General features: G+C 44.6%; 1 protein-coding gene across 1 annotated transcript in view; it reads left to right on the top strand.

Moving 5' to 3' along the window:
• LOC115147275 (xylosyltransferase 1) overlaps positions 1-27,361 on the top strand; it is a 108,581-nt gene that overhangs the window by 23,106 nt on the left and 58,114 nt on the right. Inside the window, exon 2 of the mRNA XM_029689424.1 lies at positions 21,096-21,732. Coding sequence (XP_029545284.1) covers positions 21,096-21,732 — 637 coding nt within the window. The remainder of the gene's footprint in view (positions 1-21,095; positions 21,733-27,361) is intronic.

The raw sequence follows: 27,361 nt of genomic DNA on the forward strand, positions 1-27,361 counted from the left end.
TGCTTCTGTCCATAACCAATGAGGGCCTACCGCAGCACCTAGATCTTCTGCACAGATTCTGGCCGACCTGGGCCCTGACAGTAAATCTCAGTAAGACAAAAATAATGGTATTCCAAAAAAGGTCCAGTTGCCAGGACCATGAAGGCAAATTCCATCTTGACACCGTTGCCCTAGAGCACATAAAAACTATACATACCTCGGCCTAAACATCAGCACCACAGGTAACTTCCACAAAGCTTTGAATGAGCTGAGAGACAAGGCAATAAGGACCTTCTATACCATCAAAAGGAACAGAAAATTCAACATACCAATTAGGATCTTACAAAAAATACTTGAGTCAGTTATAGAACCCATTGCCCTTTATAGTTGTGAAGTCTGAGGTCCGCTCACCAACCAAGAATTCACAAAATGGGACAAACACCAAATTGAGACTATGCATGCAGAATTCTGCAAAATATATTTTGTGTACAGCATAAACACCAAATAATGCATGCAGAGCAGAATTAGGCTGATATCCGCTAATTATCAAAATCCAGAAAAGAGCCGTTAAATTCTACAACCACCTAAAAGGATGCGATTCCCAAACCTTCTATAACAAAACCATCACCTACAGAGAGATGAACCTGGAGAAGAATCCCCTAAGCAGCAGGACAGCAACACAATTAGACCCAACCAAATCATGAGAAAACAAAAAGATAATTACTCGACACATTGGAAAGAATTAACAAAAAAACAGAGAAAATTACAATGCTATTTGGCCCTAAACAAAGAGTACACAGTGGCAGAATACCTGACCACTGTGACTGACCCAAACTTAAGGAAAGCTTTTACTATGTACAGACTCAGTGAGCATAGCCTTGCTATTGAGAAAGGCCACCGTAGGCAGACCTGGCTCTCAAGAGAAGACAGGCTATGTCCACACTGCCCACAAAATGAGGTAGAAACTGAGCTGCATTTCCTAACCTCCTGCCAAATGTATGACCATATTAGAGACACATTTTTTTCAGATTACACAGATCCACAAAGAATTCGAAAACAAACCCGATTTTGATAAACTCCAATATCTACTGGGTGAAATACCACAGTGTGCCATCACAGCAGCAAGATGTGTGACCTGTTGCCACAAGAAAAGGGCAACCAGTGAAGAACAAACACCATTGTAAAAACAACCCATATGTATGTTTATTTATTTTCCTTTTTTGTATTTTCCCTTTTTGTATCTTTTTGTACATTTGCACATTGTTGCAACACTGTATATACAGTGCCTTGCAAAAGTATTTATCCCCCTTAGCGTTTTTCCTATTTTGTTGCATTGCAAACTGTAATCGAAATGTATTTTTATTTGGATTTCATGTAATGGACATACACAAAATAGTCAAAATTGGCGAAGTGAAAAAAAAAAAAAAGACTTGTTTCAAAAAATTCAAAAAAAATACAAATGGAAAAGTGCTGCATGCATATGTATTCACCCCCTTTGCTATGAAGCCCCCAAATATGATCTGGTGCAACAAATTACCTTCAGAAGTCACATGATTAGTTAAATAAAGTCCACCTGTGTGCAATTTAAGTGTGACATGATCTGTCACATGATCTCAGTATATATACACCTGTTCTGAAAGTCCCCAGAGTCTGTAACACAACTAAGCAAGGGGCACCACCAAGCAAGCGGCACCATGAAGACCAAAGAGCTCTCCGAACAGGTCAGGGACAAAGTTGTGGAGAAGTACAGATCAGGGTTGGGTTATAAGAAAATATCTGAAACTTTGAACATCCCACGGAGCACCATTAAATCCATTATTAAAAAACTGAAAGAATATGGCACCACAACAAACCTCCCAAGAGAGGGCCGCCCACCAAAACTCACGGACCAGGCAAGGAGGGCATTAACCAGAGAGGCAACAAAGAGACCAAAGATAACCCTGAAGGAGCTGCAAAGCTCCACAGTGGAGATTGGAGTATCTGTCCATAGGACCACTTTAAGCCGTACACTCCACAGAGCTGAAGAGTGACCAGAAAAAAGCCATTGCTCAAAGAAAAAAATAACCAAACACATTTGGTGTTCGCCAAAAGGCATGTGGGAGACTCCCAAAACATATGGAAGAATGTACTCTGGTCAGATGAAACTAAAATTGAGCTTTGGCCATCAAGGAAATCGCTATGTCTGGCGCAAACCCAACATCTCACATCACCCCGAGAACATCATGCTGTGGGGATGTTTTACATCGACAGGGTCAGAATTGAAGGAATGATGGATGGAGCTACATTCAGGGAAATTCTTGAAGGAATTCTTGAAGGGAACCTGTTTCAGTCTTCCAGAGATTTGAGACTGGGACGGAGTTTCACCTTCCAGCAGGACAAGGACCCTAAGCATACTGCTAAAGCAACACTCAAGGGGTTTAAGGGGAAACATTTAAATGTCTTGGAATGGTCTAGTCAAAGTCCAGACCTCAATCCAATTGAGAATCTGTGGTATGACTTAAAGATTGCTGTACACCAGCGGAACCCATCCAACTTGAAGGAGCTGGAGCAGTTTTGCCTTGAAGAATGGGCAAAAATCCCAGTGGCTAGATGTACCAAGCTTATAGAGACGTACCCCAAGAGACTTGCAGCTGTAATTGCTGCAAAAGGTGGCTCTACAAAGTATTGACTTTGGGGGGATGAATAGTTTACACGCTCAAGTTTTCTGTTTTTTTGTCTTATTTCTTGTTTGTTTCACAAGAAAAATCTTCAAAGTGGTAGGCATGTTGTGTAAATCAAATGATACAAACCCCCCCAAAATCTATTTTAATTACAGGTTGTAAGGCAACAAAATAGGAAAAATGCCAGGGGGTGAATACTTTCGCATACATAATATTACATCTGAAATGTCTTTATTCTTTTGTCTTCATTATTTTTTAAACTTCTTTGAGTGTAATGTGAGTGTAATGTTTACTGTTCATTTTTATTTGTATTTCACTTTTGTATATTATCTACTTCACTTGCTTTGGCAATGTAAACATAAGTTTCCGATGCCAATAAAACCCATTGAAAAAAAAGAGAGAGAGTGAGAGAGAGGAGGAAAGATAACAGGACAGATGCTATTTCCTGGAGGAAGTGGGATGAAACAGCAGGTTGAAATGGAGGGCATACACACACACACATCTCAGATACAGTATGTTTCATACTGAGGCGTCTTCTACCTACCTCAGGAGCTCAGAGTGTCCTACTGTGACAGACACAGTTCCCATGGCGACAGAGACACGGTTCCAACGGCGACGCTCCATATGGGGCCCCAATGTTTAGCGCAATGGCGATCAGTACGCCTCACCACGACTACCGTGCGGGCGCTGTTGGACAGCGTGTAGCAACTAATAGAACACACGAGGGAGATATGAACGGTTATGATTGTCAAGATGGGAGCTGGAGGGAGACAGGAGGGAGGATATGAGGAGACCGAGGAGGAGAGGAGAGGAGGGACAGCTGTTAGAAATAATTGTTTGTGAAGGATGATTTAATAAATTGTCATAATGAAATACAGTCCAATTTTCAAAAAGACAGTGGTCTTTTGATATCATCTTGTACGTGACTTGGAAGTCTACATTGTGTAAAAGACTACAAGTAAGCATCCTGTGTAGCCTTGTAGTATACAAGACTAGACATTTGTACCACACACAAGCCAGGGACTTGACACTGTGGTGTTTTTCCCATCCCACCAGCAGCCAGCCGTCACAGTGGGAGTATGTCTGTGTCTGCTGCAGCACAGTGGTGGTGGTGGGTGACATTCTAGAATCTAGAGATGTCTGGGGGGGGCTGTGTCTACACGCCAGGGAAGATGTCACGGCTGTAACGTTCCGCTGCGCTGTGCCGCGGTGTGTGTACGCGCGGGTGTATGTGTCTATGCGCCGCGATAGAGGGTGTTGGTGGGGGGACTGTCACAGGCAGACAGACCGGTAGAGAGGGGAGAGAGAGGGGAGAGGCGAGGAGAAGGGGAGGGGTGTTATCAGGGATCTGACGGGAGAACCCAAGCTCTGGGAGCTTCTGTCACGGCAGAGAGAGAGAGAGAGAGAGAGAGATTGTGGGATACTCTCCTGAGACTGGAGTGTGCGAGACGAGTGAGTGAGCAACACTGTCTGGTTAATGTTGATGAGCCAGCTCAGTGTCAGTCTGTCTGTTTCTCTGTCACTCTCTCTCCTCCTGTTAATTCCCTCCTCATTCATTCTCCCGCAAAAACATTTTTTCATTTTGTCACTACTTTCCTTCATCAGATGCCTCCCTCTCACCCCAGCCAGGTCACTGGAGATATAAGTCGATATTAGACATTCGTCCAGGTCCCCAGGATGTCGGGAAATGCCTGCAAAACCGTCCACTAGGGGCAACAGTGAGCGCTATTACCATCAGGAAGGCTTGCGTCTAGAGAGTTGTTGATGGGGATGGGCTTAAGCAGCGAGCTTCGGCTAGGCACAAATACTTTTTTACCCCATTCCAAACCTTAACCCTTACCTTAACCATTCAGAGTTAATACCTAAACTTAACAGTTGAAATTTGACATTAAATACTGGACAAACATTGAGTACTGAAGTCAAACCGTGAGATCTGTCCCTCCTGCTCTATCCCCCATCCTCTCTCCCTGTCCCTCTCTTGTCCCCCATCCTCGCTCGTCCTGGTCCATCTCTCTTGTCCCCTCATCTCTCGTCCCTGTCCCCTCTCTTGTCCCCATCCTCTCTCCCTGTCCCTCTCTTGTCCCCCATCCTCTCTCCCTGTCCCTCTCCTTGTCCCCCATCCTCTCTCCCTGGTCCCTCTCTTGTCCCCCATCCTCTCTCCCTGTCCCTCTCTTGTCCCCATCCTCTCTCCCTGTCCCTCTCTTGTCCCCCATCCTCTCTCCCTGTCCCTCTCTTGTCCCCATCCTCTCTCCCTGTCCCTCTCTTGTCCCCATCCTCTCTCCCTGTCCCTCTCTGTCCCTCCTCTTGTCCCCCATCCTCTCTCCCTGTCCCTCTCTTGTCCCCCATCCTCTCTCCCTGTCCCTCTCTTGTCCTCATCCTCTCTCCCTGTCCCTCTCTTGTCCCCCATCCTCTCTCCCTGTCCCTCTCTTGTCCCCATCCTCTCTCCCTGTCCCTCTCTTGTCCCCATCCTCTCTCCCTGTCCCTCTCTTGTCCCCATCCTCTCTCCCTGTCCCTCTCTTGTCCCCCATCCTCTCTCCCTGTCCCTCTCTTGTCCCCCATCCTCTCTCCCTGTCCCTCTCTTGTCCCCCATCCCCTCTCCCTGTCCCTCTCTTGTCCCCCATCCTCTCTCCCTGTCCCTCTCTTGTCCCCATCCTCTCTCCCTGTCCCTCTCTTGTCCCCATCCTCTCTCCCTGTCCCTCTCTTGTCCCCCATCCTCTCTCCCTGTCCCTCTCTTGTCCCCATCCTCTCTCCCTGTCCCTCTCTTGTCACCCATCCTCTCTCCCTCTCTATAGCAACTCTAGCTCAGTCACCTCAGCTCCTCTCTCTGTGTGTGTCCACCTCACATTCACTGTGGTGGCAGGGTGTGTGTGTGTCACTCGCTGTCTGCGTGGCTGCTGTGTTTCTCTTGCTGGTGACATTTCTGTGCCAGGTATGACAAATGGCAGGCGCAGAGGAAGCGTTTATTCCCTGCGGTGAGTTTAATTAGCCTATCAGTTGTGGCTGGCACCGGCTTGTTTTGGGAACGACACACACACACAGCGAGCGACACAGCCACACACACACACACACACACACACAGCTAGCGACACAGACATGCACACACACAGCTAGCGACACAGACATGCACACACACAGTGGCAGCGTGCGACATACACACACACACAAAGCAAAAGACAAACACACACACAACCTCGCAATGACACACTTCTAGGACTTGGACCAAACAGATAATTGACCAGGGCAATGAAATGATATCTGAATCCCACTCTCTTTCATTTTCATACTTCTGTCCGTACCGCTGTCCTTTTCTCTCTCTCTTTTCATCCACGGGGGGATTCTATATTGCCGCCAAGCTGACTTTGGTCGTTTCTTCTGTAAAGGTTAAATCATTTACAAATTACAGATCATTTCCTGCAATTAGCGTCAAATGGTGAGGTGGATGGCGGGACAAGGTCGGTACTGAGCACGCTCACTGGTGGCCTGGCGGCGAGGCTGAAAGAGATGGGTAGGACAGATGGCACCAGCCTGAGAATGCCTCTCCTGGCTCGGTGGAGAGTGTGTGTGTGTGTGTGTGCGTGCTAGACTATAAAGGCTAGGATGGGTTTTTAAGGGCCGATGGATTGAGACGGAGAAACACAGGGATGATGAAATTGGAACGAGACGAGCCAGTGTTGTTTCCTTTCATCATGTGTAGAGGGAGTTTTCTCCCTGGGCTCGTGTGTGTGTGTGTGTGTGTGTGTGTGTGTGTGTGTGTGTGTGTGTGTGTGTGTGTGTGTGTGTGTGTGTGTGTGTGTGTGGTGTGTGTGTGTGTGTGTGTGTGTGTGTGTGTGTGTGTGTGTGTGTGTGTGTGTGTGCGTGTGTGTGTGTGTGTGTATGCGCGCACTTCCACTCATGCATGTGTTTGTTGCACCAACCTCCACCTCCTCATGCCTCCCAAATAATGCGTGTTGTCCAATCTGAGTATTGGTGTTTGTGTTTTTAAACTTTGTGCCAATCAGCACGCATCTGTCCTGCTCTGTTCTGTGTTGATCTCTGGTCTCTGGTCCGTGCCAAGCTGCTAAGCACAACATCTTCAGCTCAGAGGGGGTTGTCTGGCTGGGTACATCAGGTACATAGCCAGGCTGAGGAGGAATGGAATGGAGGGATGGGAGAGAGAGAGAGAGAGAGAGAGAGAGAGAGAGAGAGAGAGAGAGAGAGAAAATGGAAAGGGAGGGGGCTGGCTGCTTGGGTTCTTTTGGTACCCCTCTAGGCTGAGGAGGGAGAGAGAGAGGGAGAGAGAAAGAGATGGCTGAATAATTCTGGTACTTCTCCAGGCTGGGGAGGGATGGAGGGAGAGAAGGAAGGAGGTAAGGAGGCAGCAGGGGGGGTCAAAACTGGCACTGCTCAAAATGATCTAGCCAAGCAGGGGACCTTAGGCCTCGGGCCACTCTGTGACAGACAGACCATAATTACATACACATGTTAGTGCAAACACACACATTTATCGCACGCATGCATCCACGCACACATGCACAAATGCGTACACACACACACTACATTTGAATGGGGTGTGTGGGAGAGGGGTATGTCATAGGGCTGCCAATGATGTCTTTCATTAGCTACAGCCCCCCCCCCCCCCCTCACACACACACACACACACACACACACACACACACACACACACACACAGTCCTCCCCTCTCCCAAATTTCTGGGCCGATTGGCAGCCAGCATCAGGCGCCTCCAACAGGGCTGAGCCTCAGCCTTGGCATGGCCCTGTACTTCCAGCCGAGACAGAGGAAATGAATACCCACAATGTTGCTGATGCGTCCCTTTAACTCCCCTAGCTAACTCCCCTAACTCTGGGTAGTGTGTGTGTGTGTGTGTGTGTGTGTGTGTGTGTGTGTGTGTGTGTGTGTGTGTGTGTGTGTGTGTGTGTGTGTGTGTGTGTGTGTGTGTGTGTGTGTGCGTGTGTGCGTGTGTGTGTGTGTGCATGCGTGTGTGTGTGTGTGGGTGCAGTGTGTGTGTGTGTGTGTGCGTGCGCGTGTGTGCGTGCGTGCGTGTGTGTGTGTGTGGGTGCAGTGTGTGTGTGTGTGCGTGTGTGTGCGTGCGTGCGTGCGTGCGTGTGTGTGTGTGTGTGTGTGTGTGTGTGTGTGTGTGTGGGTGTGTGTGTGTGTGGGTGCAGTGTGTGTGTCTCAGAGCAAGGTGTTGTGACTTGTTGTGTAGGTGTGGCAGCCAGGGTCTACAATCGTCTCCCTTCTGGCTACAGGTGTCCATTGATCTGGAGAAGTTACAAAGCCTGAGGATGTGTGAAGAACAGCTCTTCGTGGTCAGAGGCTGTTTAGGGAACACAGAATTAGTAGTTGAGGGAAGACAATGGGTTGGAACCAGAACTAACACACCGATGGAATGGAATAGTCCTTCAGTTTAGCTAGGAGGAAATCACCCACCTCTGGGTGCAGAATGCTGTTCAACCTTTTAGCATGGTCATGTAGCAGACTCTTTCAACCAAAGCTTTTATCCCCCAAAAATATGTTTTATACATCGGCCTGCTATAGGCTATAGGCCTACCGTAGGCTGCTGAGGGGAGGACGGCTCATAATAATGGCTGGAACGGAGCGAATGGAATGGCATCAAACACATGGAAACCATCCTTTCCTCCCTTCATCCCTCCTTCATCCCTCCTTCATCCCTCCCTTCATCCCTCCCTACCCCCGACATGTGACCCAGGCTTGTTGAAGACAATCCACTTAGTCCAGTCAGGGCTTAGCGATTGATCCTCACCCCACTCCAGGAGGGTGCAAGCCACAAATCACAGGCAAGGTGACCAGCTTGCCCCTGGAGACAAGTATCATGGGATTGCTCTACCTCCAGCAGTCACAACTCCTGTCTACTCTATATTGGCCTATATTGGCCTATAGGCAATAGGGAGATTCAATTGTCCAGGTTGCTGTAAAGCAGCCTATACCTGAACACAGAAGTTGGTCTTGCTCAAACTTTTTTACATCAAGAACTTCAGCCTGACTTAAAAAGAACACGGGTTGAACATTGAAGGAACATAATTGCTTTTTAAATATACGACTAGTGACAAAACAAATGATCTGTCTGTCCTGTGTATGTGTAGTGTATGGTCATATTTAGTATTCTGGGCACTCCGTCACGTCGTATGAAGACAAACAGGACCTGAGGGAGAACAGGGAAAGATCTAGATGCGTCCCAAATGGCACCCTATTCCCTATAGTGTGCACTACTTTCGACCAGAGCCCTGTGGGCCTATAGGGTGCCATTTGGGACGAAGCCGTAGCACTTGGAAGGCAGCGTACCTCCGCCTGCGATTTATTATGCTCTGCGGCTGCATCTTTCGATCATTTGGAAGTTTTAAGGATTGTCAGGAGAGGTTGATGTCATCACCCGTTCATCACTCGTTTTTAGCTGTTGCGTCTAGTCGGGGTTCTTTACTGCTTATCCTGCACTCGTCTTTGTATTTCCTTCTTTCCTTCTGATCTGTATCACTCGTTCCATTCCAGCCCTGTGGACGCATGACCTGTACGCACACACACACACACACACACCAGTTTTGAGGTTTTAGGTAGCTAGGTTAGCGATAGCATTCCTCTGAGGATGTATTGTAAATTGCATTGCTGGGTTTAGTGTGAATGATGATGGCCAAGGCATTATGCTGACCACATGGGGTCTCTGGAGCGAACCCATCCATTGTTACACAGTTTCACAACTAAGGGCTCTGACCACAACATGTGAAGTTGGAATAGGTTGATTGAAAACAGTGAATATTTGCATGTCGGAGACAAATAGGTTCCTATAAAATGGCATTAATTCGAATTAAAGTATTTTTTTTTTTTTTTTTTGTATTAAATCAAGCTGGGTAATACCACAAATAAAACATAATGACATGGAGGAACTGACTACTTCAAAATCATGAACTACTTCAAATCATGTGTTAATTATGTGATATAAAATATAATTTAGGCTGGTCCGGTTGCATAAGGCGGGATGTGAAAGTGGAACTTAAAATATTTATAATGTTTGCACAGCATTACATGCTCCTCTCTCTCACTCACACACACACACACACACACACACACACACACACACACACACACACACACACACACATACAGGAGGAATAGAGAATGAATGGATCCTCTTTTTAATACCATCTGTCTTTCTGAGGTCAATTATATTAATAGTCTATATTTAATCATATTAAAAAGTTATTTTGATTTGAAATGTGTCTTTATGTACATATTATTATATCAAAAAGTGTTCCATCTTAATTTGATTAAGTGAAAAGTGTACTCCTATAGCCTACAGTACATTTTTAAGTAGTTCTCCTATGTGGTGTCGTCATGGCGATGATCAAATCAAATCAAATGTTATTAGTCACATCCGTCGAATACAACAGGTGTAAACCTTTTAGTGAAATGCTTACTTACGACCCCCTAACCAACAGTGCAGTTTAAAAAAATATGGATAAGAATAAGAGATAAAAGTAACAGGTAATTAAAGCAGTAAAAAAAATAACAATATATACAGGGGGGTGCCGGTACAGAGTCAATGTGCGGGGGCAACGGTTAGTTGAGGTAGTATGTACATGTAGGTAGAGTTATCAAAGTGACTATGCATAGATGACAGCAGAGAGTGGCAGTGGTGTGGAGGGGCAATGCAAATAGTCTGGGTAGCCATTTGACTTGATGTTCAGGAGTCTTGGGGGTAGAAGCTGTTTAGAAGCCTCTTGGACCTAGACTTGGCGCGTCGGTACCGCTTGCCGTGCGGTAGCAGAGGGAACAGTCTATGACTAGGGTGGCTGGAGTCTTTGACAATTTTTAGGGCCTTCCTCTGATACCGCCTGGTATAGAGGTCCTGGATGGCAGAAAGCTTGGCCCCAGTGATGTACTGGGCCGTTCGCACTACCCTCTGTAGTGCCTTGCGGTCGGAGGCTGAGCAGTTGCCATACCGGGCAGTGATGCAACCAGTCAGGATGCTCTCGATGGTGCAGCTGTAGAACCTTTTGAGGATCTGAGGACCCATGCCAAATCTTGTCAGTCTCCTGAGGGGGAATAGGTTTTGTCGTGCCCTCTTCACCACTGTCTTGGTGGGCTTGGACCATGTTAGTTTGTTGGTGATGTGGACGCCAAGGAACTTGAAGCTCTCAACCTGCTCCACTGCAGCCCCGTCGATGAGAATGGGGGCGTGCTCAGTCCTCTTTTTCCTGTAGTCCACAATCATCTCCTTTGTCTTGGTTGTTGTCCTGGCACCACACGGCCAGGTTTCTTACCTCCTCCCAATAGGCTGTCTCGTTGTTGTCGGTGATCAGGCTTACCACTGTTGTGTCATCTGCAAATTTAATGATGGTGTTGGAGTCGTGCCTGGCCGTGCAGTCATGAGTGAACAGGGAGTACAGGAGGGGGCTGAGCACGCACCCCTGAGGGGCCCCTGTGTTGAGGATCAGCATGGCGGATGTGTTGTTACCTACCCGTACTACCTGGGGGCGGCCCGTCAGGAAGTCCAGGATCCAGTTGCAGAGGGAGGTGTTTAGTCCCAGGGTCCTTAGCTTATTGATGAGCTTTGAGGGCACTATGGTGTTGAACACTGAGCTGTAGTCGATGAATAGCATTCTCACATAGGTGTTCCTTTTGTCCAGGTGGGAAAGGGCAGTGTGGAGTGCAATAGAGATTGCATCGTCTGTGGATCTGTCGGGGCGGTATGCAAATTGGAGTGGGTCTGGGGTTTCTGGGATAATGGTGTTGATGTGAGCCATGACCAGCCTTTCAAAGCACTTCATGGCTACAAACGTGAGTGCTACGGGTCGGTAGTCATTTAGGCAGGTTACCTTAATGCTCTTGGGCACAGGCACATGATGTCACGCTGAGCTTGTGGGTCATGCTTGTTGAATGCCAGTAATGCCCACTGACACGGACATCACAAAGTCAACACAAACACACACACACACACACACACACAGTCAAAACAGCTTTCAAACTGCTTTCCCACCAGTGCACTGAAGCGGGGGGAGATTGGTAGAATTCACCAAAGCCCCTCTCTCTGTCAGTCTCTCACACAAACCCTCCCTCATCCCCCCTCCTCTCTGTCCCCTGCCTGGGCCTTTGTTGTTGTTGGGGGGAGGGCTCCCTGGTTCTATGCATTGTACCCCCTACTCCTCACACATTAACATGAACACACAAACCCCACACACATCCCACACACACACACACACACATCTCCTCTATATGTCAGCTGGAGTAGCCTTCCTGTAAAGTGAACAATAACCACACTATAGCTTCTTTTAAAGGGGACTTGATGATGTCGTAGGGAGATTATCTCTCCTCCTCCTCTTCATCCTTCTCTCATTCTCCCACTGTCACATCGCACCGTGGTAAATGGAATGGCCATGGCTGTGCGGTTCAATCACTGTCAAGTAGCAGAGAAGAAAAGAGGTTCCTCCTGTGTGAAATTTCACGATTCACAATTGATTAAGTAGCGGTGTCATTTCGCGGCCGGGCCTGTTCCACAGAGAGAGACAAGATGGTTCTATGGTGCCCTCGGTGAGATACGACTCGGGTCATGTGACGAGGGTCTGTTCAGAGCTGCTTCGACGTGAAGGGCCACTGGTTTTATGAGAAAGAGAGAGAGAGAGAGAGAGAGAGAGAGAGAGAGAGAGAGAGAGAGAGTGAGTAGGGGGAACATTAGGGGTGAATTGACCGTCTCTTCTCGTGGTCTTTTAAGGGTCCTTTATGCCCCTTGAGAGATAGAGACACATGATTTGATGCCAGACTGATTTATTTTCACTATGTCATATGGTAAGTCCCATGGTTCATTGAGATGGGAAAAAGCGGGGGAGGTAGAAGGTTTATGGAGAATAGAGTGATATTTTACTCTATGTACAGTATGGGGAAACAGTGGACTCTCTGGTCCAGGATTGTTGTTGTCACTGGCCAGGCCTGGTATGGAGGCTGGATGTCTGACCCCAGTCTCTGTCCTATGTGTCCCTCTGGGTGGCCCCTGGGTGACCCCATGTGTTTGTCTGTGGCCGAAGGGTGGCTGGCCGCCACTGTCACCTCTATACTGTCACCTTCTCCCTCTGGCCTGGGGATGTGTGAGGCTGGCACTGCATGGAGGAGAGAGGAGGCTGGGTGTGTGTATGTGGGAGGGGGGATGTGTGTGTGTGTGTGTGTGTTTGTTTGTGTGTTTGTGTTGTAATCCGGCCATGTAAACTGCTCTGATATAGACTTCGCTTATTGAGAAGGCAACATAATGAGACAGAGGAAGTCTTGAATCCTGCCTACCTCCCTTGAATCCTGCCTACCTCCCTTGAATCCTGCCTACCTCCCTTGAATCCTGCCTACCTCCCTTGAATCCTGCCAACCTCCCTTAAATCCTGCCTACCTCCCTTGAATCCTGCCTACCTCCCTTGAATCCTGCCTACCTCCCTTGAATCCTGCCTACCTCCCTTGAATCCTGCCTACCTCCCTTCATTTTGTAACATTTATTTGACTTCATTGAAGTGCTAACTACATCCTATATTACCGTGTTAAATAGAATGGATCATTCAGGGTGTTTTTCAACTCCGTGAAATAAAATGAACCAAAATGTCATTTCTATGAATCACAGGCAATTTTCACATCACCAAGTCACTTTCAATTCAATTTCCTCAACTGTCTGGGGGAGCTGAAATATAATTGACCCCAATGTAATATCCTCTGTAAATACTGCTGCACATGACTTATACATATGATACAGTCTGGAGTACATGACGGCTACAGTCTTTAGTGGCTGCAGACATATTCAGCTGTAGATTGCTGTAGGACTAATACATGTTATGTACAGTCTGAGGGGACATTTCCAGCTGTAGATTGGAGATTGCCCAGGGACAAGTGAACTCCCAGAGAGCTCCAGAATACCCCCGATACGTCCCAAATTGCACCCTATTCCATATGTAGTGTACTACTTTTGACCAGAGCCCAATGTAGGGAATAGGGAGCCATTTGGGATGCAGACCCTTATCTTTCATTTTCACTCTAGTAAACCTGCTTAAGGAAATCTCTTTAAGTAGGAGCTACCCCATAAGGAATCATATTAATATCTCTACTTCCTATCTGTACTGCAAATCAGTCTCTCCACACTGGTTCCTCCTGTTTCTCAATGGGGCTTTTTCATATATATATATATATATATTATATATTTTTTTTTTTATATATATCTTTTTATATTTAAATTTTTGTTATAAAGTGTGTGGAAAGTGTTTGGTTTTTAAAGGAAGTGGATTGATTTTTCTCTATGTATCTTTTTTGAGGAAGTTTTAGTTGATAGTTCCAGATTCTGGGTTTTTGGACTGAGATGTTTAGTTTGCCCAGTTTGGAGGCTACATTACGGCCACATAATTGACATATGAAAATGTCCCAACACCAGACGTTGAAATTGTCCGAATTTTTAACATTAATTTCCGGAATTACAGTAGCCTTTGAAGTTGGGCTATTTTAAATCCCCAAATTAGCTGAAAAAGCTTTTCTGCGAAGTTCAGTTGTTTTTTTTGAGAAGCAACTAGTTACTTCTTTGCATTCTAGATAGAAGGGGAGCGTGGAAAGACTTGTCCACTTGAAGTTGCCCTTAAGAGCTATGTTGTTTAGTTGAATACAGGCTACTTTGTAATGGATGTGTTTTCTGTGGAAAACATCTCTCTTTGCAAAGAGAGAAGCCAGTCTCGAGGACCATTTCCTCTCCAGGAGTGTTTCTGATATTGCTGCGTATTTTTCACAGTCACAAGATTAGTGGCATAACGCCTCACATTTTCAGTGTTACAGTACCACACACACTCTATCTGAAAGGTATTTATTGAAGTGTGTGTGTGTGTGTGTGTGTGTGTGTGTGTGTGCCGCGCATACCAAAGACTCTCGCAGCTCATTCAGCATGGCTACACACACACACACACACACACACACACACACACACACACACACACACACACACACACACAATGCATGTGACCAGCATTCCTTCAGCCGAAGCCATGAAAGAGAGAGAGAATAGAAATAGGCAGAGGGAGGGAGGGAGGGAGGGAGGGGTGGGTGGGCACGCCGTAATGTTCCGGAAAAACAATGTTCAGGTATGAGTTAAAAGCACATTGTTAAATGTTGAAAGCACTTTAAGCATCTACTAAAAGACACAGCTCTTATCCTATTAACCAAGGTTGATACCTCTTGCAACATACTCAGTGTGCTCTAAGTCACAGGAGGTTGGTGGCACCTTAATTGGGAGGACGGGCTCGTGGTAATGGCCGGAGCGGAATAAGTGGAATGGTATCAAATACATCCAACACGTGGTTTCCAGGTTTTGATACCATTCGCTCCGTTCCAGCCATTAATATCAAGCGTCCTCCCCTCAGCAGCCTCCTGTGCTCTAAGTATACTCTAAGTATACAAATGAATACATGTGTGTTGAGGTAAGAAGTAATGCGGCTTAAACAGTTGATATGAGACATGTTGCAGCTTGAAGCAGACCTGGGTGGAATACTATAGGTCTGCAGCCGTGTTCTTGTAGTGTTTGTAGCCAGCGTCTGTGGTTCGTAACAGGAAGCGGGCCGGCACAGTGATCAGCGCTTTTTAAATCTAGGTAATTATGAAAGAGCTTTAACGACACAGCAGGGGATCCTGACTGATGACTGAGGCTGCCCCACAGAGTGCCTGATCACCTCAACCAGCTAAACACATGATGAATGATCCAGCAGCACGTGTCATGTGTGGCCTGCTAACCGACAGCAGGCCAGTTTGATTAGTCATGTCTGACGAGGCAGATAGGCAGGAGACTGATGTGTGAACTGATTTGAGATGATAATTTACCAAAGATGGTGGATAAATGAAGATGTCCCACTCAGGCCGTTTACCAATCTTAGAAAATGGTCAGTTCCGGACTGGTCTGCTTAACGGGGCGGCTTTCCCATAGGCACCAATGCATTAGCAGCTGGGTCTGGTCTGTTTAGTTCATTGGCTGTATATGAACCAGAATAGATTAGCGCGTGGGATGTCTCTCTTGCTCTTCCGTCTCTGGGGCTCCATGTTCTCATTCTTTAGTGTCACCTCATAGTTGATGTTTCAGTATCCCAACCTTACAAACAGAGGCTTACTTTGTAGCTATTGTATTACAAATTGTAATGTAAGTGCTGCTGATTTTCATCAGTACAGGAACGCTTATTACTGAATGTTTCCCCCATTACTGACCAGCTCTCCTCATTACCCAGAGGGCCAGTTCCATCATAGCCTTGCAGAGAGATAGAGATAGAAACAGCTGTAGTTAACTGATAGATGGAGTGTGTGTGTGTCTGTGTGTCTGTGTGTGTGTGTGTGTGTGTGTGTGTGTGTGTGTGTGTGTGTGTGTGTGTGTGTGTGTGTGTGTGTGTGTGTGTGTGTGTGTGTGTGTGTGTGTGTGTGTGTGTGTGTGCGGTGTGAGAGAGAACGATTTGTCAGATAGCAGTTGATTGAGTGTGTATGGGAGCCACAGCTCATCTGAGTTGGCCCCATGTGGGAGAAATAGCCAGTAAAACGAGGGCCAGATTTAAAGTGATGTGTTCAGTGCTGCTGCTAAGGTTCACCATGGGACCAGTACAGTAAATGACAATAGGGATGGAGGATGGAGGGAAGGAGGGAGGGAAGGATAGTGCCAGTGTGCAGGTAGAATTTGAGAAATGAACAGATTTCCCCCCTGGAGTGAGAGATGAGGGGAGGAGGAGAGGGAGAGTGGGTATGCCTGAGCAGCTGTGGTGTGAGAGATATGAAGTTGAAAGGAGATTGGGGAATGGAGAGAGGGGGGGTGGGGAGCAGGCCAGATGAAGTATCTCCCTCTCTCCCCTGTGGTAAAGGAAATGGGGTAAATGGAATGAGCCGGTATGAGGTGTACAGTATGACAAATGGACCAAACCATCCCTTGTAGGTGGGGGTGGTTCAGTCAGAGTTTCAGCCTCAGTCCCTCACTCCATTGCCCCAGCCCTGCTACCTGCAATGATGGATAGCCCGAACGTTTACCCTTTTACCTGCTTGCACTCTCTCTAGCTGAGCGATTGGGGCCGAGAGGGGCGAGGGGGTTGAGAAGGGGGTTTAGTAAGCAACCACGTGTCAGGCGAACCGGGCTTGGCCTCCCCAAAGCACGCTGTGTAGGATAAGACAGATTCCCCCTAGCGATCGATAACCAAGCACACACACACACGCGCACACACCCTAATGGCCTAGCTTCCTAGCCTCACCATCCCTGGGCTATTAATTGTCCATTTCCCCATCTTTTCCTCTCTAAGAGCCCCCTGCTCTGTCCCCACAGATTTAAACACAGACTGAGATTAAAGAGAGAGAGGTCCTTTAAATGCAGGAGAGAGAGAGCAAGAGAGAGAGAGAGAAAGAGAGAGCCAGGGAGAGAGAGAGACAGAGAGAGAGAGAGCCAGAGAGAGAGAGAGGGAGCGAGACAGAGAGAGCCAGAGAGAAAGAGAGAGAGCCAGAGAGAGAGCCAGAGAGAGAGAGAGAGAGCCAGAGAGAGAGAGAGAGCCAGAGAGAGAGAGAGAGCCAGAGAGAGAGAGAGAGCCAGAGAGAGAGAGCCAGAGAGAGAGAGAGAGAGCCAGAGAGAGAGAGAGAGAGCCAGAGAGAGAGAGAGCCAGAGAGAGAGAGAGAGAGAAACAGAGAGCAAATGAAGGGCAGTAGAAAGAGAGAGAGGAAAGAAACTAGGGATCAGGAGAGAGAGGGAGAGGAATCGGAAGGAGACAAAGAGATAGAGAGAAGAACAGAAGTATTTATTTCTCCACATGTGAATCATATTCACCCTCGGTTTCATTATACAACATGTTTTTTTATACTTTTGAATGCAGAAATGCCTTATTAAATCCACTGATTCGCAGATCAGAGAACAACCCTGTTGATTTAGCCAGAGGCCTGCTGTGCTGCTGGGCTCGACACTTTTCTCTTTCAAATAGAGACAGTTAAAAGATGAAGACAACAGATTTAATGCGTTTGGATTTGGGCTTTCCTGCGATTCCAACCGTGTCCCTTCTTCTCATGTCTCTCACGGCCCACGCAAAGCCAGGGATATCTGCTACTCCAGGGCAAACATGTGCTCTTTTTAACTCTACTCCTCTCTCTTTCTATTTTCTCTCTCTCTCTCTCTCTCTCTCCTACCCCTGTACTCTTTTAAATGCCCTAAAACATCCTATGACTAGCGCACTTTGGATTAGCCCCTAGAAGCGGTCTCTTTGAATTTGGGCGAGTGGGATATTTTAGGGTGATCGGTAGTGTAGGGCAGCTGTTACATGAAGGATTAACAGCTTCTAACGTGTATTAGCTCAGCCTGTATAACACAGCACACACACACACACACACACACAGAGAGGAGAAGAGAGGAGGTGACCCAGTTGTGGCAGCAGGTGGGTTGGAGGTGATTTGAATGAGGTTGAGGTTTAAGAGGATCAGTGTAAGTAATGAAGAAGGTACTTCAGCTATTTGCACGTTGTTGCAACACTGTACGTAGTCCAACTTTTATGAGTGTAATGTTTACTGTTCATTTCTGATTGTTTATTTTCTCTTGTTTATTTCCATTTTTTGTGGATTGTCTATTTCACTTGCTTGGCAACGTAAACACGTTTCCCATGCAGATAAAGCCAATTGAATTGAGAGATTGTTAAAACACTGTACACAGCTGTACTTTTGTGAGTGAAATTTTTACTGTTCAGTTACATTTTCAGGGTTTTTGTTTTGTTGTTGTTTCTTCTCATTTTTGTTTATCGTTTATTCCACTTGTATTTCCCATGCCAATAAAGACCCGTTTAGTTTAATTGAATTGAATTGAGAGAGAGAACTGACAGTGAGAATGTGATGCAAACGATTAGGAAGATCTATCATAAATCTCACAAAAATGCCCGCCCTTCCCCTCTCTCCAACCCCCTACCCCTCTCTCTCCCTCCCTCCCTCCTCTTCTGTCTGCCTACTTGTCTCTGTCTCAGTCTTCCACCTCTGTAATAGGCTCAGACACAAGGTGTTTGCAGAGAGAAGAGGTTGATGTGCTGATAACAGGCTGGCTTTAGGGGAGAGAAATGCATTACCATACCGAGCGGTGCGCCTCTCTCGGGCTCTCCTTTTCACCTCTCTCTCTTTCTCTCACGCTCTTTCTCTCTCTCTCTCGCTCGACGTCTTGCTTTTCTCGCTCCTTGCTCCCTCTCTTCTCTCTCTCTATCCTTTTCACTGCTCTTCTCTCTCTCATTTGCTCGCTTTCACTCATTCTCTGCCTGAATCTCCTGCTCTGTGAATGTCTTGCTCTCCATTTCTCTCTCTCGCTCTCTCTCTCTGTCACCCCTCTCTCTCTTTCTATCACCCCTCTCTCTCTCGCTCTCTCTCTCTGTCACCCCTCTCTCTCTTTCTATCACCTCACTCTCTCTCTCTCTCTCTCTCTCTCTGTCACCCCTCTCTCTCTTTCTATCACCTCACTCTCTCTCTCACTCTCTCTCTCTGTCACCCCTCTCTCTCTTTCTATCACCTTTCTCTCGCTCTCTCTCTCTGTCACCCCTCTCTCTCTTTCTATCACCTCACTCTCTCGCTCTCTCTCTCTGTCACCCCTCTCTCTCTTTCTATCACCTCACTCTCTTGCTCTCTCTCTCTCACTCTCTCTCTCTATCCTCTCTCTCTCTCTCTCTCTCTCTCTCTGTCCTCTCTCTATCCTCTCTCTCTATCACCTCTCACTCTCTCTCTCTCTCACACCTCTCTCTCGCTCTCTCACTTCTCTCTCGCTCTCTCACCTCTCTCTCTCTATCACCTGTCTCTCTATCACCTCTCTCTCTATCACCTCTCTCTCTCCATCACCTCTCTCTCGCTCTCTCTCACCTCTCTCTCTCTATTAGCTGTGACTGTAAACAGAGAGACACATCAAGAGCCTCAGCTTGTACTGGAGCTCTATATCCTCTCCCACCGCCGTTGTTCCTTGCCCTTCCTCTCTCTCTCTCTCACACACACACACACACACACACACACACACACACACACACACACACACACACACACACACACACACACACACATTTCCTCTCCTCTCTCGCTCTCCGCCTGTCTAGCGAAGTGTGTGTGTTTCACGGTGTCTCAGCCAGGTAGGCAGAGGAAGCTCTCTCGCCTGTCCCATTTGATGCGTCGGGGAACATTTCAGTGAAGCGAGGGCTTCCGAGGTGCGGCAGAACTCTCCCACATGTCAACCCTCTCCTCTCCTCCTTGTCATCCCCCTCTCACTCTCTCCATCCCTCCCTCTCTCTCTCGGCTTGTTCTGGTTGAAAGATGGGAAAATTGTACATTCAGATCTTGGCTCAAAGCACACAAACAGGGGCTGCAAACACACACACACCCGGCGGCGACACACACTGCCTCCTTTTCACACGCCACACTATTGTAATTCCATAGTCATCACGTGGCTCCGGAGAATGTGGAATCAGAGAATACGTGTGTTCCCTGAATGCTTACACACACACGCACACACAAACACACACACAAACACACACGACACACACACACACACGACACACACACGACACACACACACACACACAAAAAAAACGACACGCACACGCACACGCACACACACACACACACACACACACACACACACACACACACACACACACACACACACACACCACACACACACACATACATACATACATACATACATACATACATACATACATACATACATACATACATACATACATACATACATACATACATACACACATACACACACACACACAAAATCACATTGCGGTGCTTTATCCCCCTTGGTAATCTGTTTAGGTACGTCAGGGGAGAAGTTCATTGAAATCGGTACTAATCTGATGATGACACGCACACAGCCACAGAAAGTAGTCCTCGTCCCCGTCGTCACCGTGGCGATAGGCCCAGTCAGCCAGTCAGGTTGCACCTTGTTGTGTTGTGGCAGGGAGCGGAGGGAGTCAATAAGTTAATGCTACTTAATTTCATGCCTCTTGGTTCTGTTAAGCTGCTTGGTGTGTGTGGCGTGTTGATTGGTAATCTGACATTTGATATGTGCCTCACTGACTCACTCACCACAGATCTGGTTCTGCTTGTTTGTGCCCCCCTATCCCCTCCCCCCTCTTCTCTCATTATCTATACTTCTCTTTCCTCCCCCTTTCTTCCCATCTTCTCCTTTCCTTCTCTCTCTCTCTCTTTCCCCTCCTTCTCTCCCTCCTTCCCCCTTTCCTCCTATCTTTCCTTCTCCTCTTTCCTCCCCCTCCTCATTCCCCCTTCTCTCTCCTTTACTCCATTCTTCCCTTCTCCTCTTTCCTCCCCCTCCTCATTCCCCCTTCTCTCTCCTTTACTCCATTCTTCCCTTCTCCCATCATTGTAAATAAGAATTAGTTCCTAACCAAATTACGTTCAAATAAAAACCAACAACAATGAAACTAATCTGCTCTCTCCCTTTCCTCTTCTCACAGGATGGCTACTATTCCCACCGCCCCAAGGAGAAAGTCAGAGTGGACAGCAACAATGAGAACTCTGTGCCCAAAGACTTTGAGAACATAGACAATAGTAACTTTGGCGCCCGTTCGCAGCCCCAGCGCCAGCCCCCAGGGGGCGCTAACAGTAACAAACACAGGGAGAGGCTGCAGGAGAAGGCCCATGCCGAACAGGCAACCTGGAAGGATAACGCTCCGATTCTCAGCCGGAGCTCCAACGAGGTCCTCCAGTATGGACGAGCCGTAGCCCAGAATGGCTCACTTCCTGTGGGCCCGAAAGCGGTTGGAGCCGGGGTGGGCTCCAGGAACCACCACAGCCGCTCTTCACAGCCACAGAGCCAGGATCAGGCTCAGACTTACCCCCAGTCGCAGTCCCACCCCCAGACTCAACATAGACACCAACACCCGCATCAGACCAGGAAGCAGGCGACTGTGGCTCCATTGGAGGTTGTTTACGACCAGCCGCCTAAGTGTGAGATCAGTGGAAAGGAAGCCATTTCGGCTCTGTCCAGAGCCAAGACCAAGGAGTGCCGGCAGCAGATAGCTGAAGTGTACTGCAGACACAAGGAGGGTCAACTGATGCCTGAGAAGGTCACCCGCTACTGTCCCATAGAGGGTGAGTTAATATATGCACTGTTACTGTAACATAGAGGGTGAGTTAATATATATAATGTTACTGTAACATAGAGGGTGAGTTAATATATATAATGTTACTGTACCATAGAGGGTGAGTTAATATATATAATGTTACTGTAACATAGAGGGTGAGTTAATATATATAATGTTACTGTAACATAGAGGGTGAGTTAATATATATATACTGTTACTAATGTTACTGTACCATAGATGGTGAGTTAATATATATAATGTTACTAATGTTACTGTACCATAGAGGGTGAGTTAATATATATACTGTTACTAATGTTACTGTAACATAGAGGGTGAGTTAATATATATACTTTTACTGTAACATAGAGGGTGAGTTAATATATATACTGTTACTAATGTTACTGCACCATAGATGGTGAGTTAATAGATATACTGTTACTAATGTTACTGTCCCATAGAGGGTGAGTTAATATATATACTGTTACTGTAACATAGAGGGTGAGTTAATATATATACTGTTACTAATGTTACTGTAACATAGAGGGTGAGTTAATATATATATATAATGTTACTAATGTTACTGTACCATAGAGGGTGAGTTAATATATATAATGTTACTGTAACGTAGAGGGTGAGTTAATATATATACTGTTACTGTACCATAGAGGGTGAGTTAATAGATATACTGTTACTAATGTTACTGTACCATAGAGGGTGAGTTAATACATATACTGTTACTAATGTTACTGTGCCATAGAGGGTGAGTTAATAGATATACTGTTACTAATGTTACTGTACCATAGAGGGTGAGTTAATATATATAATGTTACTGTAACGTAGAGGGTGAGTTAATATATATACTGTTACTGTGCCATAGAGGGTGAGTTAATATATATACTGTTACTAATGTTACTGCACCATAGAGGGTGAGTTAATAGATATACTGTTACTAATGTTACTGTACCATAGAGGGTGAGTTAATATATATATTGTTACTGTACCATTAAAGGTGAGTTAATATATATACACTGTTACTGTACCATAAAAGGTGAGTTAATATATATGCTGTTACTACTGTTACTGTAACATAGAGGGTGAGTTAATATATATACTGTTACTAATGTTACTGTACCATAGAGGGTGAGTTAATAGATATACTGTTACTGTAACATAGAGGGTGAGTTAATATATATACTGTTACTGTCCCATAGAGGGTGAATTAATATATATACTGTTACTGTACCATAGAGGGTGAGTTAATATATATACTGTTACTGGACCATAGAGGGTGAGTTAATATATATATACTGTTACTGTACCATAAAAGGTGAGTTAATATATATATATACTGTTACTGTACCATAGAGGGTGAGTTAATATATATACTGTTACTAATGCTACTGTTCCATAGAGGGTGAGTTAATAGATATACTGTTACTAATGTTACTGTACCATAGAGGGTGAGTTAATATATATACTGTTACTGTACCATAAAGGGTGAGTTAATAGATATACTGTTACTGTAACATAGAGGGTGAGTTAATAGATATACTGTTACTAATGTTACTGTAACATAGAGGGTGAGTTAATAGATATACTGTTACTGTACCATAGAGGGTGAGTTAATATATATACTGTTACTGTACCATAGAGGGTGAGTTAATAGATATACTGTTACTGTACCATAACAGGTGAGTTAATATATATATACTGTTACTGTACCATAAAAGGTGAGTTAATATATATACTGTTACTGTACCATAGATGGTGAGTTAATATATATACTGTTACTAATGTTACTGTACCATAGAGGGTGAGTTAATATATATACTGTTACTAATGTTACTGTACCATAGAGGGTGAGTTAATATATATACTGTTACTAATGTTACTGTCCCATAGAGGGTGAGTTAATATATATACTGTTACTAATGTTACTGTCCCATAGAGGGTGAGTTAATATATATACTGTTACTAATGTTACTGTACCATAGAGGGTGAGTTAATAGATATACTGTTACTAATGTTACTGTACCACAGAGGGTGAGTTAATATATACACTGTTACTAATGTTACTGTACCATAGAGGGTGAGTTAATATATATACTGTTACTGTACCATAGAGGGTGAGTTAATAGATATACTGTTACTGTACCATAACAGGTGAGTTAATATATATATACTGTTACTGTACCATAAAAGGTGAGTTAATATATATACTGTTACTGTACCATAGATGGTGAGTTAATATATATACTGTTACTAATGTTACTGTACCATAGAGGGTGAGTTAATATATATACTGTTACTAATGTTACTGTACCATAGAGGGTGAGTTAATATATATACTGTTACTAATGTTACTGTACCATAGAGGGTGAGTTAATATATATACTGTTACTAATGTTACTGTACCATAGAGGGTGAGTTAATAGATATACTGTTACTAATGTTACTGTACCACAGAGGGTGAGTTAATATATATACTGTTACTAATGTTGCTGTACCATAGAGGGTGAGTTAATAGATATACTGTTACTAATGTTACTGTACCACAGAGGGTGAGTTAATATATATACTGTTACTGTACCATAGAGGGTGAGTTAATAGATATACTGTTACTAATGTTACTGTCCCATAGAGGGTGAGTTAATATATATACTGTTACTAATGTTACTGTCCCATAGAGGGTGAGTTAATATATATACTGTTACTAATGTTACTGTACCATAGAGGGTGAGTTAATAGATATACTGTTACTGTACCATAGAGGGTGAGTTAATATATATACTGTTACTAATGTTACTGTACCATAGAGGGTGAGTTAATATATATACTGTTACTAATGTTACTGTACCATAGAGGGTGAGTTAATAGATATACTGTTACTAATGTTACTGTACCATAGAGGGTGAGTTAATATATATACTGTTACTAATGTTACTGTACCACAGAGGGTGAGTTAATATATATACTGTTACTAATGTTACTGTACCATAGAGGGTGAGTTAATAGATATACTGTTACTAATGTTACTGTACCATAGAGGGTGAGTTAATATATATACTGTTACTACTGTTACTGTACCATAGAGGGTGAGTTAATATATATACTGTTACTACTGTTACTGTACCATAGAGGGTGAGTTAATAGATATACTGTTACTAATGTTACTGTACCATAGAGGGTGAGTTAATATATATACTGTTACTAATGTTACTGTACCATAGAGGGTGAGTTAATATATATAATGTTACTGTAACGTAGAGGGTGAGTTAATATATATACTGTTACTGTGCCATAGAGGGTGAGTTAATAGATATACTGTTACTAATGTTACTGTACCATAGAGGGTGAGTTAATAGATATACTGTTACTAATGTTACTGTAACATAGAGGGTTAGTTAATATATATACTGTTACTGTACCATAGAGGGTGAGTTAATATATATACTGTTACTGTGCCATAGAGGGTGAGTTAATATATATACTGTTACTGTGCCATAGAGGGTGAGTTAATAGATATAATGTTACTGATGTTACTGTACCATAGCGGGTAGAGGTCGACCAATTAATCGGAATGGCCGATTAATTAGGGCCTATTTCAAGTTTTCATAACAATCGGTAATCGGCATTTTTGGACACCGATCATGGCATTAAACGTATCTTATAAAAAACAATCAATCTTAACATAATCACTAGTTAACTACACATGGTTGATGATATTACTAGTTTATCTAGCTTGTCCTGCGTTGCATATAATCGATGCGGTGCCTGTTAATTTATCATTGAATCACAGCCTACTTCGACAAACGGGTGATTTAACAAGCGCATTCGTGAAAAAAGCACTGTCGTTGCACCAATGTACCTAACCATAAACATCAACGCCTTTATTAAAATCAATACACAAGTATATATTTTTAAACCTGCATATTTAGTTAATATTGCCTGCTAACATGAATTTCTTTTGTCTAGGGAAATTGTGTCACTTCTCTTGCGTTCTGTGCAACAGAGTCAGGGTATATGCAGCAGTTTGGTCCGCCTGGCTCGTTGAGAACTAATACGGAACGGTTCCGTATTTCACTGAAAGAATTGTTTTCGAAATGATAGTTTCCAGATTTGACCATATTAATGACCTAAGGCTCGTATTTCTGTTTGTTATTATATTATAATTAAGTCTATGATTTGATAGAGCAGTCTGACTGAGCGGTGGTAGGCAGCAGCAGGCTCATAAGCATTCATTCAAACAGCACTTTGCTGCGTTTGCCAGCAGCTCTTCGCAATGCTTCAAGCATTGCGCTGTTTATGACTTCAAGCCTATCAACTCCCGAGATTAGGCTGGCAAAACTAAAGTACCTATTAGAACATCCAATAGTCAAAGGTATATGAAATACAAATGGTATAGAGAGAAATAGTCCTATAATAACTACAACCTAAAACTTCTTACCTGGGAATATTGAAGACTCATGTTAAAAGGAACCACCAGCTTTCATATGATCTCATTTTCTGAGCAAGGAACTTAAACGTTAGCTTTCTTACATGGCACATATTGCACTTTTACTTTCTTCTCCAACACTTTGTTTTTGCATTATTTAAACCAAATTGAACATGTTTCATTATTTATTTGAGACTAAATTGATTTTATTGATGTATTATATTAAGTTAAAATAAGTGTTCATTGTTCATTCAGTATTGTTGCAATTGTCATTATTACAAATATATATATAAAAATCGGCCTATTAATCAGTATCGGCTTTTTTGGTCCTCCAATAATCGGTATCGGTATCGCCGTTGAAAAATCATAATAGGTCGACCTCTAATAGAAGGTGAGTTAATAGATATACTGTTACTGTAACATAGAGGGTGAGTACATTGTGTAGAATTTACTGTAGAGATATAGGCCCGGTCCAGAAACAAGCCCTTACTCCTATCCCCTATTGACTGTATAGCTGAAGGAACTGGATAGGTTGAAGCAGTATGATAGTAGTTCCACTTTGCCCTCTTATCAGATCTACGGTAATGCCTAATGCTCTAGGGGGATGTGGGGAAGGGGTTGTTCCTGGATGGGCCAAAGAGTGGGAGAAAATTCTTTGGCCCGTACAGTTGTTTCTGGACTGTGGTCCTTTGTAGCTCAGTTGGTAGAGCATGGCATTTGTAAGGCCTGAATTGTGGGTTTGATTCGTAAAATGCATGCACGCGTGACTGTAAGTCACTTTGGATAAACGTGTCTGCTAAATGACATATATTATAGAAAACTATCACTTAGCTATGCTCACATTGCAAAGGTTTAGAAGAACTGAGGCTGGTTGGTAGTATGGGGAATGACTGGAGAGCAGGCTGTTCCTGAGTGTGAACAGTTTGGGTATACTGGGTGTGAACCGTTTGGATATACTGGGTGTGAACCGTTTGGGTATACTGGGTGTGAACCGTTTGGGTATACTGAGTGTGAACAGTTTGGGTATACTGAGTGTGAACCGTTTGGGTATACTGAGTGTGAACAGTTTGGGTATAATGGGTGTGAACCGTTTGGGTATACTGAGTGTGAACAGTTTGGGTATACTGAGTGTGAACAGTTTGGGTATACTGGGTGTGAACAGTTTGGGTATACTGGGTGTGAACCGTTTGGGTATACTGGG

The sequence above is a fragment of the Salmo trutta genome, chromosome 14 (genome assembly GCF_901001165.1).
Source record: "Salmo trutta chromosome 14, fSalTru1.1, whole genome shotgun sequence".
NCBI classification, from domain to species: domain Eukaryota; kingdom Metazoa; phylum Chordata; class Actinopteri; order Salmoniformes; family Salmonidae; genus Salmo; species Salmo trutta.